General features: G+C 55.7%; 1 protein-coding gene across 1 annotated transcript in view; it reads right to left on the bottom strand.

Moving 5' to 3' along the window:
• Positions 1 to 1,125: 1,125 nt before the first annotated feature.
• The window catches only part of IQSEC3 (IQ motif and Sec7 domain ArfGEF 3), a 105,235-nt gene continuing 92,031 nt past the window's right edge, over positions 1,126 to 14,329 (bottom strand). Inside the window, 8 exon segments of the mRNA XM_047067193.1 lie at positions 1,126 to 1,227; positions 1,229 to 1,561; positions 4,843 to 4,892; positions 7,190 to 7,282; positions 10,118 to 10,279; positions 10,456 to 10,555; positions 12,519 to 12,644; positions 13,759 to 13,898. Of these exon segments, the coding sequence (XP_046923149.1) occupies positions 1,126 to 1,227; positions 1,229 to 1,561; positions 4,843 to 4,892; positions 7,190 to 7,282; positions 10,118 to 10,279; positions 10,456 to 10,555; positions 12,519 to 12,644; positions 13,759 to 13,898 (1,106 nt within the window).

Genomic DNA, 14,329 nt, shown 5'->3' on the forward strand with positions numbered 1-14,329 from the left:
ATGCTGCTGCCCCAGGTCTTTGGGGCTGGGCTGCCTGGGTTCCGTGGGGTCTCATAAAAGCTGACCTGGGAGGTCAGCGAGCCCAGCTTGGCTCTCCTTTGCAATTGTGAAGGCGAAGGGGTCTTTTAGCCACTCCTACTGGAGGCAGGTCTGGCACCTTCTGGGGTGGGGGAGGGGGGTCAGGGATTTAAAGGCTGAAGGGCTGGTTTGGGATGGCAGCAGGGGGCGTGCAAGCACCTCTGGACCACCTGCTCCTCTCACCCGTGGATGTGTGCAAACCTCTCCTGGAGGCCACAGAAATCATTCAAGAGGGAGTCTGGACGTGGGTCCAAATTCTACCTCTGCTGGCTGCATTTGTCCCTGGGCAAATCACTGCTCCTTCTCCCTGTTTGTACTTCCACATTGGAAGAACCCGTGTGTGTTTAAGTCCACGCCCTGGGCACTTTGCATTGGCCAGGTCATATCTGGGGCTAGAAAACGAAGAAACCCTTTTAAAAGTTGGATTTTATGGATGTAGGACCTCACGATTCCATGGCTCTGCCGACTTGATCTTTCCCTCTTAACCTTTCTCAAAACTTTCCTGAAGTCTGAGCAGCCCTGGGCAGGCAGGGCCCAGCTCCTGAGAAAGCAGGAAAAGGCCCTGGGAGGAGGCAGAGGGTGTGACCAAACTCCTGAGACTGCTGGGCTTTGGGGTGCAGCAGAGGAAGCCTCCTTACCTGGCCTGAGGCCTGGGGCCTAACACACTCAAGACTCAGAAGCCGGTTAGGCCCTCAGCTCTTGCTTTCTTCAGTCCACGGCCCAAGTGGCCAGAGTGGTGGCAGGAGGAAGAGGAGGTCTGGATGTGCCTGGCTGTGTGGGGCCCCAGGAGAGTGAGGTGGTGTCTCCAGATTGGGGGGAAGGGGTGCTCAATGGAGTGAGGGGAGCAGGGTTGGGCGAGGCAAACCCAGGTGCCAGGGATTGGGATTCTCTTTCCAAAATGATGGTGATCAGTGACCAGTAGCGCATCGTGCCAGGGCGTGGGGAGCAGCGAGCAAAGGGGCGGTGGGGGCTGCTGGGTGCAGCCGAGGGCCCGCCAGCGGCCAGCCCTCCTGGGACAGCAGCAGGGTGGGGGGGGGGGGGCAGAGTCTACACCAGGCTCCTGGAACCGCTGGAGTAGCGGCGCCGGTGCAGCAGAGAGCCGGGCGGGCAGTACTGGTGGGGGTGATTGTAGGGGGGTGGGGGCGGGGGGCAGCGGAGGCTGGTGGATGACCTTGACCGGGGAGCCTGGGCCACCCAGGGGTGTGGAGCCACAGGAGTCGGAGGAGGACGAGGTGTAGCAGGAGAGAGCCTGGCTCAGCAGGGGCTCCATGCGGGCCAAGCAGGGCTTGTCCAGGACAATGACCTTGACAATTTGCTGGCATTGCACCAGGGTCCCGGGGGGTGTGGGTGGCAGCGGCGGCAGCGGCGGGGGCTGCTCCCTCAAGGGGCTAGGCTGCGGGTCTGGCAGTGGCACCGGAGCTCCCCTCTCGGCCCCCAGCCCGGGGTTGTGCTGAGACGTTTGAAGCCTGTTGTGAATTGACACCTAGTTTAGAAACAGCCAGAGAAGCATGAAATGTTACAAGACTAATTCCCAGCTGCTAGGACTGGCTACCCTGAGCCTCCCTCCCCACCATTCCTGTCTCCTATGCCCCTCGGAGGCTCCCAGCCCTCACCTGGACCCGCCATCTCTCCACCCACCTGGAGGAAACCTGACTGCTGAACCCAAGTGCCGACCGTGGGTGGGGAAGGGAGAGCCCGTCTCCTCACCTGTGAGATGGGCACCTGGGCCAGCCGCCCCTAGGGTTCTGCAGTGCTCTGCAGTCACATTTCACAGGCAAACCTCTCTCTGCCTCCCTCTCTACCACCTCTGAGCTTGGAAAACAGGGGAAATGGTCTTTGGCCCCTCCTTGCCTCCCAGAGCTGTGTTGAGGGACAGTCAGTCATCTTTGAGCCTTTCAAGCCCCCTCCTCCCACCCGCTTTGTTAAAGGAGAAGCTTCATTGTTCTGTCGAATTACAAAGGTGCCCAAACCCAAAATGCCAGGGCCCCCTGAATACGTGATCTGGACCTACCGGATCCTCCTGGATCCCCAAGGCCAAAACCATGCATGTGAAAGCAGCCCAGACAGCCAAGGCCAGAGTGTGGTCCCTAGCTGCCTTTCTGGCCCAGCCTGCGTCCCGGTTAAACGTGTCCCGCTGCAGGAGAGGGTACCCAGAAAGGACTCTAATCTTCACCCCCTCTCTCAGCCCCTGGAAGTCACTGTGAACCAGCCTGGCCTCCTCTTGCTGGCAGGGGGAGGTTGAGGAAATGGGAGGAAGGGAGCTAGCACCTTCTGGGAGGGGAGGGGTTAATTCCTCACCCTCCAGCTCCCCAGCCTGTAGGTGCAACATGCCTCAGTCCCCTTCTAACACCTGGCCTTCTGGAGTGGCTGAGACCTTCACCCTGAGGACGCATCCTACTGCCCTTGGGCACCGTCACCCAGGATGGGCTGCCCAGAAGAGCACAGAGGGGAAAATTGATGCTGTAGGGGAGGGGTCTTGATCGCCAGGCCTAGACCAAGATGGCTCAGCTCAAAACTATCTCAGAGACCTAAACCAGCAGATCCTATTGTCAGCAGAAGGTGCAGTCTCTGGGCCTGTGCCCTCCCCTTGGGCTGCTCCACAGTTCCCCAAGCGCCGGCTCCGTCCGCCCCTTCAATATCCACATTGCAGGCTTTGCTCTTCCCTCTCAACCTCCAACTTTGGCAGCGTTTTCTAGGCCCGAGATTCCCCCCCAATGAAATGAAGGAGCCCCTGAGTCCCTCAGTGCCCTGCCAGGACACAGGGCAGGCACAGGGCATTGCTGGGGCCCACCTTCCTCCTGGGGAGCCCTCTGTGGACCTCATTCTGGCAGAAGGCCTCTGCCCCCCGCTGCCGGAGGGCACTGGCTCCTTGCCCCGCCTGCATGGATTCTGAGTTATTCCCCACGAGAAAAGTGGCCTGAACGGTGGGTGCAGGCTTTCTGCCCTCCTGCTCCCCCAGACTGTACAGCAGAAGTCTGACCGCCCTAATCCAGACCCCCTGAGCCTGCCTTCTCTTCCCAGGGGCCGTGACCCTCCCGCCCACACAGCACCGCAGCTTTTGGCTCCTCCTCGCCTCTTCTTCACTTCTCGCTTCCTGATCCCCTCCACTGTCTGCACCTCCCTCATCTCCACCCCAGCCTGGATCCCGTATCTCTAATGGTAAGTGAGCAGCAGGAAGTGACAGCAAAACATTCATTTTGACCCCCTTCTCACCTTCCTGCTGATGAAGGGGAGAGAAAAGAGAGAGAAAGAGAGAGAAAGAAAGAGAGGAGATGGAACATGAGTAGCAGGTCAGAACAGCTCAGAGAAGATGGAGAAGCGCCTGCCAGAGGGGCTCGGCCAGGCAATGACGAGAGAGGGCAGAGGACAAGAGAGCTTGGGGTCCAGCTGAGAGGCCGGGAGCAGCGAGGCTGCCCTCCGTGCAGGGGAGCAGAGGCTGGCAGGGCCCTGGGGCTGGCTGGGGGTGGCAGCCTTGCAGATAGCCACATGGCCCTCTGGCAGGGTGGGAGGGGAGAACGGGCCATCAGGTCGCTTGTCCTCCCTGGGCAGGTCAGGCTAAGGCACGGGCAGAGCTGGTAGAACAAACCGGAAGGCTGGTAACTTTGTGTGTTTATCTGCAAGGCTAGAGAATGGGCAGCTGCAGGAAGATGGGGAGAAGAGGGGGCAGGGGATGGAATACCCACCCTGGGGGCTTGTCAGCTGCCGGGGCAGGAAGCTCCTCCGTGTAAAGGTGCCTCCTCCAGACACAGGTGTGTGGGGGGTGGGGGCCATGGGGAAAGAGGGAAGACACGGGGCTCCCCTGGGGTATCCTGGTGGGCAGGCTCCTCCCTCAGACCTCTAAGTGGGGGCTCCTCCAGTTTGGGGTGGGGCTGGGAAAGGAGGTGTCTGTGTGAGAAGCTAGTAGTCCCTGGAAGCCTGGCAGAGGAGTGGGAGGGGAAGGCTCACTGGGGAGCAGTGGAGGAGGACTGGGCCCCAGCAAAGCTTGTAGGGGCCACTGAATGCCCCCCAGGTGACACTTGGGGGCCTGGCAAGGACCAGCTTCTGTGGCTACGTGGCTTGGGGATGGGCAACCCCCCTCCCACACGGACAGTCTTCAAATTTACGTGCTCCCCACCCCCAGTGAAATCCCTAGGATGACTCAACCCTGTTCTGCCTCATCAGCTCCTGCACACACCCCTACGCCATGGCCAGCTTTCCGAATGGACCAGCCGGTCCAGGGAGGAGCTCCACCCTCTCAGCTGCCCCCTCCAGTTCTCCACCTGCCCCAAGAGGCGGCTGAGGGCAGGATCCGGGGTGGAAGCGGTCACTGGGGCTGGACTTGAGGGGTGAGTCTCTGGAGGGGCCCAGGCTCCCTCCTATGGAGGATAGGGGAACTGAGGAAAAGGGAACAGTGGCTTCCCTGATAGAGCGGGTACTAGGGGGATCAGTGAGCGATCTCTGCTGGGGGAGTGGGTTGGGGGATGGGTGGGGTCGCTACGGAGGCGGCATGGGCATCTCTGCAGGTGTTGGTCTGGGAGCTCGGCCTCGGAGGGCACTCAGCTGGGGAATGGGCAGAAAGTGCTGTGGCATTATTAGGTGCTGGAACAGTGGCATTACCCATGCTAGCAGTAACTTTTAATTGTATCTCTTGAAATTGGTAAAATGGTGAGTCGGGCTGGGGAGGCATTGATTAATACCTGAGAAGAGAAACAACAGAGACAGTGAGAAGAAGGACAAGCGGGGGTGCACGGAACCACTCACCTGGGCAACCAGGCCTCCACTTACCTCCACGGTGCTCTCCACCGGCTTCTCCCCCAGGGCAGCTTCCCTTTTGGCTTTGAATGCAAAGAGCACAGGGCTCACTCTCCAACCAGCCCGACACAAATCCCTGCCTCTCCCTCCCAGCCCCCACCCCACTCCTCCACCCCCAATACCAAGCATCCTTGCAGTTACACGTTGTGGCCAGAAGACTCTGGGTACCATGCCACTCCTGACGGAGGTGCAGCCCCAGGGCGGGGGCTAGAAGTCGGAGCCCAGTTCTGCCACTTAGTAGCTGTGCGACCTTGGGAGTCCAGCCTAGAAGATCTCTGAGGTTTTTTAAGCGAGCATTACTGAGTCTCAGCAAGCATTGTTCAGTCTTGACAGCCTGAGCCACTGTCAAAGGTTCCCCGGTATGGACTGTGGAAGTTGGTTTTGCGGCGGCATTGGTTCTTGGCTCTCAGAGACATCAGGAGGCTCTGCTGTGTGTTTGTGGGCACTGCACTAACCTGCCTCTTTCAGCCACAGGCACCTTGAGGGAAGGGCCATGTTCCTTTTGTGTTTCTACCCCTGCTACTTGGCTGAGTGGTGGGGATTCAATGAGTGGGGACCTGTAGAGCACTCACCACAGGGCCTGGCATGCTTAGCTTAAGCTTAGCTGATGACAGCTGTGTAACTGCTGCTGGGGCATTCTGACTGGGCCAGCACAGCACCGGGGACCCTGCAGATCTCCAGGGACATCGTGGTAGCTTTTTCTGGCTCAGTCGCTCCTGGCTCCCACCCCTGCCCCAGCAGGCCACCCAGAGCCCCTCTGCTGGAGCCCCTGTGACTTCTCAACACAGTGTGCATGTGTGTGTGTGTGTGTGTGTGTGTGTGCTCACGCATGAGCAAGTTCCCTTGCTGTGCTCATCGCCCTGCTTTCTGTAGCACAGAGGGAGCTCTGCCATTATTTGGAACCTAGGAGAACCCCACTGGGGAGGTGACTGATGGACCAGGCCATGGAGACATGCATCCTGGTCTGATTGGGGGGTGCCGCTTCCAGAAGAGGCATGCTGGGATGCAGAGTGGGGTGGGGTGTCAAGTGCTTAATCACAACTGAGGTTTGGCTCTGGAGTTTCAACAGCTGTGCAAACAAGCAGCGACTCGTATACTGTGACCTTACAGACATGAAGGGGCCGGCTGAAAAATCAGGCAGGGTGGAGAATTGTGACTGCATGATGGCAGGTCAAACCCATACACAGAAGATGATATCAGAGTGAGAATCTCCATGCAGCTGAAACAGCCCCAGGTCTTGTCTGGAAAATGAATCTCATCTCCTAGCTGAGTGACCGGTGTTGTGATGCTGTCTGTCCCGGCATCACGGTGTCATGGCTGTAACTGAGGGTTGGGGACCAGCATGAAACCCACCGGAGTGTCTCAGCTCAAGCTAATGTCTTGCTGGAACCCTGGTCTTCTAGTGCTTAGCAGGGGACACACAGCAGGCACCCAATAAATGTTGGGTAAATGAAAGAATAAATGGCTGAATTAATTAATTAGTGAACAGTTCTGATGGTTTGCTGGGGGTTTGTTGGGATGGGAGTTAATTCTCACGCCATCTCTCCCTCTAATTTTTATTTGGGACTGCAGAGTGGGGGTGGAGGTAACTCTTCCCATGCCCCCTGTGGGTGGGGGTAAAGGTGAGGGGCAAGAGGTAGAAAGTAGGAAGATGTCCACGGAAGAAATAAAGCAGGTCTAGAAAACGTGGCCAAAAGTGGTCAAAAAAAAAATCTGAGGCTGGCTTGATGCGTCTGGAGTGCATAAGTCAATTTGAAGAAACCATTTGGGAAGTTAGGTTTGGAGGTTTATCTGGGTTTGGGGGCAGGCTGACTCTGGCCTGGGATAGGAAAGCACTCGTGGCTCCTTAGGGAAAGGACTGGACGGGCAGATCAAGATTTCCAGACCCTCCTGGCCACCCTCCTTACCGGGCTCATGCTGCTTCTCTTTACTACACCTGTCACCCCCTCCAGTGAACCGGAGTCCCCAGACAGCCTGGGTGTGGGGTGGGAGGGGGTGGGTAGGAGGCTCCCCGACTGGGGTTAGGGCTGTCTTGGCCTGACTCCTCCAGGGAGAATGGTTGTTTTTCACAGGGACCCAGGGCCTCAGGACAGCATGTAAATCGACACATTCCTCTCACGCCTTCCTTCTCACTCGCACCACTAAGGCCCATGAGATTAAGCCTGGAGCTCCTAGCAGAAAGAAATGGCCATGGGAACGAGTACTTTCCTCATCCCAATTCCCCAGGAACCCCAGGCTGGGGGCAGAGGGTGGCCCCCGTGCAGGCCCAGGGCCATCGTAGGCCTGGGGCCTGGGACAACGGAGCAGAACCAGGGCTCACCTGTAGGCGATCCGTGCTTGGACTGTGGGTCCACCTGTGCCCCGCTGGACTTGAAGGACAGCGTCTTTGCTCCCTGCTGCTTCTCCAGCTCCCCTATAGGACAGAGAGGCCCGTGAACAGAGAGGAACCCAGCCTCAAGCACAGTGAGGTGGAAGAGGAATGAGGAGAGAACAAGAAGAGGGGGGCTCCCTGACACGCTACAAAGTGTGGCCTGAGTCTGGCACCCCACTTCACAGCTAGAGCCTCGGTTTCTCCATCTCTATGTGGGGGGAAGCTATTAGCTGCTTGAATGTCAGAGGCAAAAGAGAGGGCGGTGGGCTGCTTGGGTCTGAATCCTGGTTCTGGGGCTTCCTAGCTGTGTGGCTTTGGACAATTTACTTAACCTCTCCATGCCTTACCGGAGGGGACATCGGTGCCCACTTCAAAGTGCTGTTAAGAGGATTACGTGAGGAAATACATCAAAGCCCTTGAGAACGAGGCCTGGCTGGAGGCAGGTGCTCAATAAATATTAGCTTTTATTATAGCAGAAACAAATTACTTGGACCAGCGGACCTCGGTGATGGCTGGTGACAGCCAGCCTGCCCACCTTGTTCCCAGCGGGACAGACCTTCCTCAGGGTTTCCAGAGCTCTCCCAGGGAGGAGATTCCCCACCGAGGGTGTCGGTGCGGCGCAGTCCGTGTGGCCAGGGCATCTGTCTTGTCCACAACCTTGACTCCTCTCCCTAGACTGTCAACTTGTTCCTTCTCGTTCTCTCGGCGGTGTTAGAGAAGCGCCAGTTACCATCCTCAGAGGTTTGACGATTATTAAATCACTCCTTCAGTGTCTCTTTTCCAGGAGACATAACTCAAGTTCCTTTGATTAAGACCGCTCTCCTGGGTCCCATTTTCTGTCTCTCTAGTTGTCAGGAAGCCAGGGACACTGGACTGCACACTCCAAACCAGAACAGTTTGTCCTGACTGCTTGAAGTACACCACCAGTCAATACTTGATACTTATCTTGAATGGGGGGTCGTCCCTCCCTGGAAAAGGGCTGTCTTGGCTTTGGAGAAATTAGCATCGTAATTATAAGCACAGAGTCTGAGGACCTTGGTGCGAATCTTGCTTTGTCACCGACTGTGTGAACTTGGACAGCTTCCTTAAGCTCTGTTAGACTCTCCTTATTCGTAAAATGAGGACAATCCTACCTGCCTCACGGAAAATTGTGGCAGGGATTAAACAATATGATAGGTCTGGCATTCAGCCCAGTGCCGGGCATGTAACGCATGGTAGCTGTTACTGTTTTCACTTTCTTTTCTACTTCCTTCCCTCCCTGCCTCCCTCACCAGTACTTCATCTTTTCTCAGCTGTTACTTCCAGCCAGACGTGAGGCTCTCTCTCTGCTCCCCTGCCCTCTAGACAGCAGGAGATGATATTCACTCTTGATATACTGCTTCTGGCAATGTCTACTCCTTTGTACTTTGGAAGGGACAGGGATGCCGCTCCCGGGCTGATGGGGGAAAAGGGATCTCTTCCAGCAAGCATGGGGCCCATTGGTGTGCTGTGCCTCCCCAGGGCTGTGCAGAGCCATCTGTAACATTTTGACAGTGACAGAAGTGACATTTGAGGGTGTGTCCTTGAGCATGTTCAAGATCAACAGCCAAGGTGGCGTCTCTGAGCATCCAGTCCAGCCGTTGAAGAGTCTGTCTGTTATCCTGCTGAGCTCGCGGTTGCCCCCAGAGCGCAGACAAGGGAATGTACACCCCTACCACCCAAGCAGTTACCGAGTTGTACGGTCTGGTCTGGTGGGTTTTTGTTTCAACCGGATTTAACGGTTTCCTGACGATATTATACACGGAACGTCTTCTGTCGTTCTCAGAGGAGAAAGTACATGAGCCTCAGAATCAGACTCAAACGCAAGCGCCACCTTCTCCACTTCTAATACGCACGCCCTTAAACACATCCCTCAGTGGCCCTGGGTCTCGTCTGTGAACTGCAGACAAGCACCTACCTTGCGACCTCACTGTGAATGCTGTAGGCAAACTGCTGGCATGTAGTAGGTGTTCCAAAAACGCTGATTAAAAAGCACTGCCCTGTCATGTTGGTCCCTTGCTCCCAAAACTCCCACTGCCTTTCCTATTGCTTAATGGGTTTATATTAATTTAGAACCACTTCCCAACAGAGTGACCGTATAAGGCAGACCTGAAGTCTGTCTGTACTTTCCGGTTTAGTTTCTGAATCCATTCTTACTAAACTTCCCGATAAAGGCGATCTATGCTTAAGCAGCAAAAGCTTGCAAGTGGGCACAGCTTGCAGGCCACTGCCGCTCTTTTCCTAAACCACAAAGTAACTGGCAAACCACCCGGACCTACAAAGACCCCACATAGTTTCTACAATGCCTGAATTGGAACAATCAAGAATCAAGGCATTCCTTAGGGGAAAAAAAAGACAACTCCTAGGCGAGGGATAGTCAGAAAACCAGGCTGGACTCTTCAAAAAGACCATTGCATGAAAAAACAAAGTCGGGGGGACTATGATTCTAGATTAAAAGAGATTAAGGAAAATGACACAACCAGATGTAATGCGTGAATGTGACTGGATCCAGGGGTAGGGGCTGTACAAGGCAGTTCAGTGGGAAGAGAAGCACCTGGGTCCCCAGGCCTTTTGGGCTTGCCTCCTTGCCTTGGTCGGCTGGCTTGGATGTGTTGCTCAAACACCACAGAGTCCCCTGTTCCAGGGGACACCCCCACAGCCCCACCGGAGCATGTGCACCTCGCTTTAACTGTGATGGTGCAGTGGGGCCGGGGTGGCCTCGGGATGGCAGGAGCGTCCTTGGCTCACCCCACACTCGCTCCACAGTGGGGCGAGGAGTCAGACTTGTGCCGCAAGCAGCCTGTGTTCCCCACTGACCCTGAGCCCGCCCGCCCGCCCACCCGGCCACCACATTCTTACACTCTATCCGGATCTGCTCCAGCTCTGTCACCTCAGCGATGGATTCCTTCAGGTCCTCCACAAACTTCTGCATCTCGTCCGAGCCCAGGGCACAGAAATGCAGCACCTGCTTCTTCTCAGAGCCCGAAAGTGGGGTCACCAGGGTGATGCCATGAGAGTAATCTGGAAAGCAGACCCCAGGCCCCCATGGCCGTGAGCAGCAGTGAGCGAGGCGGGAGCCGGCTCAGTGTGGAGAGTTGGACGGGGCTTTTGGGGTGCTTGCCCCCTTCCCCCTCCCTGCAGCCTCCAACTTCTCCCCAATACCCTTGGCCACATCTCCGGGGCCGAGGGAGACTCACATTCATTCTCAAAGAGGTGGAACCCCATGCCCAGCAGGCCCACTGACTTGCAGAACGTGTATGTGGAGGAGCTCTTCTTCTTCGGGCAAAGTTTGAGAATCTGTTCAAGAGAGGGAGACAGACATGCACTGAGCGTGTACACACATGTGTGCACACGCAGGCCCACGAGCACACAGGGACACAGGTGAGCACACACACAAAAAGAAACATGAACACACGTGCACGCTTATATACTTAGGGTACATTCACACGTTGACATCCACGCATATGTACACACACACACACACACACACACACATATAACAGGTATATAAATACACATACCGTATCACAATATGGGGTTTCTTGTATTGCATAAAACCCCTCAGTGGCTGTTCCCACTGCACTTAGAAGTGCACATTGCCCGCCTCTCCCCATCTGGTCCCTGCCTCACTCTGGCTTCATGTTCAAGCCCTGCTGTCATCCTTTCCGTGGCCTGAATAGGGCCAGCTTGGTCCTGCTGCAGGCCCTTTGCACATGCTATCCCCATTCCGCACCTCTCCCTGCGGCTCTCTGCATGGCTGGATTGCTCTCATTACTTAGATCTGAACTCAGATGCCGCCTGCTTAGAGATCTCCTTGAGCAGCCCATGGAACAAACAAAAACAAACCAAACCACATTGGCCCTAACCCCAGCCCCTCCTTCCTCCCTATCCCGTCATTGGGTTTCATCGTCTTCACACCACCTTTTTCCCAATTTGATACTATCTGGTTTATTTGTTTCCTTCATTATTTCCTATCTCCCTCCCCAACTAAAATGGAAACTTAGCCAGTTGCTCAGTACTTAAACACTTCTTCAGCACCTTCTCCCAGCTGGGCCCTGGAGGCACAGGAGCGCAGAAGCCAGAGAGAGCCGTGCCCCCAGAGTGCCTAACAGAGCTGCGGAGCAAGACCGGTCAGGGGGTAAACCAATGGATTGATCCATAAAGCATAATAAGCAGAAGAAAACCAAAGTGAAGGAATAAATAAGGTAATTCCAGAAACTGACAAGTGTTTTGAAGAGAATGAAATAGGGAAGGAATAGAAGGTGACTGGGCAGGCTACCTTTCGAGGTGCACAGGGAGGGCCTCTGGGAGGAGGTGATGTTTGAATTGAGACCTGAATGAAGACAGGGAGGTGGCTGGGCAAAGTCTGGCAGGGTGGTGGCAAGAACAAAGGTCTGAGATGGAAGGAGCCTGGGCCTTGGGACTCAGCTCTCGAGACCAAGGTGCCAGCGCAGGCAAGCGGTGGAGTGGAGGGTGGGGAGGGGAGGTCAGAGATCCAGGAGGCCTCCAAGTGGGGGGTGCGGGCTTCCTTTGCCTGGCATGGGAAACATGGCAGATATGAGGCCCCATTTGTACTCTGGAAGGATCACTCTGCTGCTCTGTGCAAGGTGGAGCTCAGGGGGGGATGGTTAGATGTGGGATAATTTTAGAGATAGTGCCACCATGACTCATGGATAGAGAGGATGTGGGAGACAAGGGAAAGACAGAGACCCGATCATGTTCACCGCTGTTTCCCAGCACTTACAAAAATGCCCGGTACATAGTTGACCCTCATTAAATATTGTGGAATGGATACCTATTCCAAAGAACAAAGAATGAGTACGCCACAGACATGCACGCACACACGTGCACATACACACACATGCACGCATCCCCTGGGCCCCAGGCAGCGCAGGCCCCGCTCAGGCCCACCATCCCCCACTGGCTGTGGGACGAGAAGCACATCCCTGTCCTGTCCCGCTCCAGGTTTCTTATACTGTGGGAGAGGCTCATGATCTGTGATCTGGTTCATTCCCACCATGACTGTGGAACCATAAACAAATCACTTGACCTCTCTGAGCCTCAGCTTCATAACTTACAAAGCAGCCCTATGTGGCTAAGCAACCTCACCCCCCATGATGGGACAGTGTCATGCAAGAGGAATCAGCCCCTAACTGTGGCATTCTGAGTGAAGTCTCTGAGGCCCTCCCCGCCCCTCTCTGGGGTCAGGGCTAAGGCTGAGCTGGGCAGCAGGTGGCCCCGGCCTGGCCCGTGTACTCACCACCAGCAGGTCGTTGAAGAGGAACACCTCCCTCTGATGCGCGGCCTGCTTCTGCAGCTTGTTGACATCTGTCACCTCAAAGAGCCGGCTGCAGCAGACCAGGCGGCGGTGGGGCACCGACAGCACCTTTGGTGGAAGCAGGAACTTAGGGGAGGAGCCCTGGAGCTCACAGTCCTCCCCACCCCATAGCACCCACTTTCCGGGAAAGCAGATGGAGGCCAAGGTTTCTACTGCAAGGCCTGAACTTGACCCTAAACGTCCTCTCGCCTCACCGGGGCTCTTCCCTTGTCATGCTTCTTGGGGAGCAAGGCTTGGGGAGAAGGGTTCATCATGCTGGAGTAAGTGAGATGAAGGCACGGGGAATGGAAATTGAAAAGAGCTTCCAGATTGGTCAAATTTGGTTGCTGTCAACCCCCATGACCCAGGCTGCAGCCTGCAAGGTGGCCCCTTTGTCCCTTTCTCTACTGCACACCCAAATGCAAGTGTGCAAGAGGGAGGGGACTGCAGGGATACCTCAAATCTGCCGCGTGTAAAACAATCTACTGCAGGCCTCGGCAAGAAAGGCTCTGGGCAGAAAAGGGCCATCCCTGCAGAGAGGAGCTCAGTGTAGAGCTCAGACGACATCCTCAGACTGCTTCTTAGGTCAGCAATTTAGGGAGGAGAAACTGGAGACAAATACCAGAACCCACTCTACATGCTTTCAGTTTATGGCATGAAGAGTCTCTGCTGACATATGAGTAGTAAACTACAGAGAATCATTGCCAACATGGACCATATTGCCTGCGACACAGGTCACAACTAAGGGGCACACCAGTGGCTTACCACAGTCTAGAGCCTACTTCAGCCTCTTTCCTGTCTTCTATTCAGTAGGACCATCCAGGAAAGCCCAGTATCCATCCCATCCTAAGTCTCCCCATCTGGCCATCCAGATGCTTCAACCCTAGACCACTGGGCAGCCTTTCCCAACATCTCACCTCAGCCTCTCTGCTGCCATAGCTGGTAGCACTGAGGAAGTGAGGTAAGGGAAAACGGAGGGTGCAGTGTATGGCACAGAGTAAGGACTCAATTACTATGAAGTGAGCAAATAATGGAAAAGTGTTTCTGAAAGGGAAGGAGGAGATTGGGAGGAGATGTCAGCTGGTCTTGAGACAAAGGCAGGTGCGAGATGGGGGGCGCCTGGCAGCCATGGGAGAGGAAGTGGCTCCCACGGGGTGAGTGCTGTTCTGTGGTGGGCACTTACCGTCTTCATGCCCACAATGGACTTCTCCACCTTGGTGACATACGTGACGTGGTCCTCATTGGACTTGAGCTCCTTCTGTTGTATCCTTTCATAGATGCCCACCACCAGCTCCCTGGGGATGTCGGCGCCGTCATCCACACCTATCAACATGGCAAGGGAAGGGGAGGCGAAGGAGGCGGAGGACGGATGTGTCAGAGGCCTGCAGCCAGAGAGGGGAAGCCCCCACCAGGCTGATGTTCCGCAGGGGTGGCCTTGATTTTGCCCTGTCCCTGTTGCAAAACCTTCAGTGACTGGCTTCCCAGCCCCACTGAATTAAAGACAGACTCCTTAGCCAGGCACCAGAACTACTACAATATGGTCCCAACACACATTTGCAGTCTCATCTCCTGCTGTTCCATAACCAGAACATCCACTCTCACCTCCCTGGTCTCTTTCCTCATCCTCAAATACAGCCTCCATGTTCCCACTCAGGGCCTCACTTCTGTAGTTCTTCTTGTGCTCTGTGTATTTTTCTACCCCCACCCCACTCCCTGTCCCCCATGAGAACAACTTGAAGGCTGATATTGTCTTT

The sequence above is a fragment of the Lynx rufus genome, unplaced genomic scaffold (assembly GCF_022079265.1).
Source record: "Lynx rufus isolate CCGP_SWC_20201006 ecotype Redwood Valley unplaced genomic scaffold, mLynRuf1.p SCAF_7, whole genome shotgun sequence".
Taxonomy (NCBI): Eukaryota; Metazoa; Chordata; class Mammalia; order Carnivora; family Felidae; genus Lynx; species Lynx rufus.